A 3420-nucleotide genomic window follows, 5' to 3' on the forward strand; every position below is an offset into this window, starting at 1 on the left:
ACAGTACTAGTTTTTTAGCAGTATTATTTAAAAGTGTCCCCTAGTAGTGCCAAACAAAAATACTGCTATAGTAGTACTTTTTCATGACTGTCTGTTAATGTGTTAACCAGTTTTCAAAAAATTGATTTCTTTCTTTGAAATAATTAAAAACAAAAACTGTTATAACTTGAATTTTTCACTAATTGTTTATAATATTGTCAATTTTTATAAATAGTATCTTTAAAAATATTATGACCTTTTGATTTTTTTTTTTTTTAAGTATTTAAAAGTGGGTAAAAATGCTTAAAAAATAACATGAATAGTAAATGGTTCATTTTCCTATTAAAATATATTTAAAATAAATATAATATAATTTTCTAAGCTTTTAAAGTTAAAATTTTAACAAAATATCAAATTATTTTGTGATTAAAAATTAATAAAAAAAATTTTCTATTTATTTCTAAGATTAAAAAATTTAATTTAAGGTTCTTTACATTTTTTTCAACCAATATTATATAAAAAAAACTTGAACATCGGAGTAAGATGCATTTAATTTTTTCTTTCTAATCATTATCAATAAGTTAAATATTTTTTTTTTGTATAATAATATTTTGGTACCTATTTTTTTTTTATTTTTCTATTTCAGATAATAGTATCAAAGTTTATTTCTAATTTTATAATATTCCAATCAAATATTAAATATATTCTGGGTATATTTTTTTATTGTAATATTCAAAATCTTTAAAAGTACAATCAAACTATACTAAATCTCTAATTATAACTAACATTTTAATATAAAATTGTATAAATAAGTAATATAATAATAATTAATTATAACATAATTATAATATTTGTAATATTAAGAATGGAAAAATGTGTAATATAGTTTAAATATATAGTATAAATTTCTACAAATATGAATAACAATAGTGACATACTAACTGTAAGGTGAGAAACTTCTCTTAACTCCCATACATACATTTTTTCTACATAAGAACACCATTATTATAATGATTAATTTTATTAATTTTTAATATGAATTGTATATTAAATTTTGAATTAACAATAAAGATATAAGCTGAGAGTGCAGATACAGTAGAATGTTTAAGTTTAATCTAAATCTCTATTTTCCTAATGATAATAACTATCAAATTTAAATATTTACGATTAATCACTATTACTATTACTATTACTTTATAATGTGCTAACCTCTAAACGAAAAAATATAAGTATATGAATATTATAAAGAAAACTTATTTCTTTTTAGAGATATCTATTTTTTTTTCTCCTGTCTTCTTGCAGTTTGGACAGAACCATTTTCCAGCGGGTTTGATAGTCAAATTGACACATTCAAAGTGGAACCATTCAATAGAACACTAAAATAACAAAACCAGACAATTAAAAAAATTATGCCATACAAATAACGATATATTTTTAGTAAAAATATAAAAAATAAAAACTTATAATTATTAAAATATTGAACAATATGTTTTTATAAATAAAAGTAAAAAGGTGGGAAAGTTTATTTTTAATTATTATTAATATTCTTTTAAAAGAACTAAATTTACGACAAATAATATTTGCTATTAAAACAATAATTTGTTTTTAATAATATACTGTTTAAATAGGTTTAGATTAGTTTTTCATGTTTTTAAAACAACTATATCTAATAATACAGGTTACCTTCAAAGTTTCTAATACTACATGTTAATACAATAATTGTTGATAATAATAACATACAGAAAGTGCATTGTGCATTTTTTATTAAATTATAATTAAAATTAAAATGGAAGTGCTAAAAATGTCACTGTACAACTATCTGTTTTCACTTTTTTAATTTAAGCTTAAAACAAATATTTTAACAAATTAATTATACCCATCATTTCAGTTTAAATGAAACAAGGTTTGAAAAAAATGAAATTTTCATTGCTTATCTAAAACTAAAATTTAAAAAACAGAAAACTATAAAAATACACTTGGTTAGTTTTTGTATGAGAACAACACATTGTGTATGAATTATAATATTATAAATATGTAATTATATATATATATATATTTAACTACATTTCTTTATTGTCATCTAGAGTCCTTCAAAATAATGTTTTCTAATAATAACACAATAGTAAAGATTGTTATACATTATTTAATGAATTTTATCCTAATTTAAATTTTAAATTTATAATAATAATTATTTAATTATATTTTTTAGACATTTTAGTCCCAGTTTAAGGAATGATGTATTAAATTTACAAACCTAAACCATAAAAAGTTATGATTTTTAAAATTTTAGTAAAAGTTCTTTTAGTTTTTAAATGTTCATAAATTTTATAAGTTAGATAAATATTTAGTCTAGAATACATTAAAAAATAAATAAAATGTACAGATGAATTTTTAATATTTTTTATTTAAATTTGAGATCAAGTTGTGGAGGATCTTGTATTAATGATATTTTATTATCATTTGTAGCAGAAAAAATTAATATATTTTATACTAATGAAATCTATAGTAGGTGTAGGAAATGTGCACTAATAGTTGTCGATTAAATAAAAATTGCAATGCTTACATCTGGGTTATCGCAGCATATCATATTTCCATAGGAAACTTGGTAACACAAACAATACTTTGGTTCATTAGGATCAACAGGCATATCGAATACTTTGACTGGAAGTCCTTTGTCCTTAGTTTTTTGAAGTTTTTCTAAAAAAAAAGACACACAAAGAAATGACTCAACACTTTGGTTATATTAAATATTGCCAAACACTTACTTTTTTGTGAACCTTCTCCCATATTAATTGTGCTGCCGATGGCTTTATCTTCATACTTGGCGTCAAGCTGGGCTAAATTTGCATCTAGTTTCTTTATTTGTTCATCCACCTAAAAGGTACAATTTAGTAAAACAGTTCTTGGGTTACATGAAAAACTCGAAATCAACATACTAATGCATATGTTTGTATAGCCAATTGAACTTTGTCATCGCTATATTCTCTAGCTTTGTTGAATTGACGTTGTATGCGGTTCATTTTTTTTTTTTTTTTATCTGTCAAGTGTGCGTTCGACTTCAAATAATCGTCGGTCTCTTTGTCAATGCCGCTAATCAATTTTTTAGTTTTCATATCGAGCTCTCCTAATAGAGTGAGATTTTTCTGTACCTCGACGGGAAGATTCTTCAAACCTAAAATGTAATTTTTATTTATTTCGTTCAAATGTAAAACCAAAATATCGCTTACTGTTTATTAACTCATCCATATCTGCTGCTGATGCCATTTTTGTTATTTAATAATTTCTCGTAACTTTTAGTGCAAAATCGAAGACACTAGTAATAAAATTAAAATGACGCGTAATGTTTTTTGTTTGTGATATTAGCTTATTAATGAATTGGTATGATACGTAAACATCAGCTGTCGACGACACGAATTATTAACAAAATCGATAAACAGTTCA

General features: G+C 22.4%; 1 protein-coding gene across 1 annotated transcript; it reads right to left on the reverse strand.

The window, feature by feature from the left end:
* Positions 1-830: 830 nt before the first annotated feature.
* LOC114123661 (inhibitor of growth protein 5-like) lies at positions 831-3420 on the reverse strand. Its single transcript, XM_050208078.1, has 5 exons — positions 3207-3420; positions 2916-3151; positions 2745-2853; positions 2543-2676; positions 831-1355 (listed from the first exon to the last, which is right to left on the reverse strand). Exons 1-5 carry the CDS (start codon positions 3241-3243, stop codon positions 1233-1235), a joined length of 639 nt encoding a protein of 212 aa, XP_050064035.1. The 5' UTR covers positions 3244-3420; the 3' UTR covers positions 831-1232.

The sequence above is a fragment of the Aphis gossypii genome, chromosome X (genome assembly GCF_020184175.1).
Source record: "Aphis gossypii isolate Hap1 chromosome X, ASM2018417v2, whole genome shotgun sequence".
In the NCBI taxonomy this organism is placed as follows: Eukaryota; Metazoa; Arthropoda; class Insecta; order Hemiptera; family Aphididae; genus Aphis; species Aphis gossypii.

Coding starts and splice junctions, on each gene's coding strand:
- LOC114123661 (XM_050208078.1), bottom strand. CDS start 3,243: ATGGCATCAGCAGCAGATATGGATGAGTTAATAAACA. Junction 3,152..3,206: donor TATGGATGAGTTAATAAACA/GTAAGCGATATT, acceptor ATTACATTTTAG/GTTTGAAGAATCTTCCCGTC. Junction 2,854..2,915: donor CTATACAAACATATGCATTA/GTATGTTGATTT, acceptor TGTACCTTTTAG/GTGGATGAACAAATAAAGAA.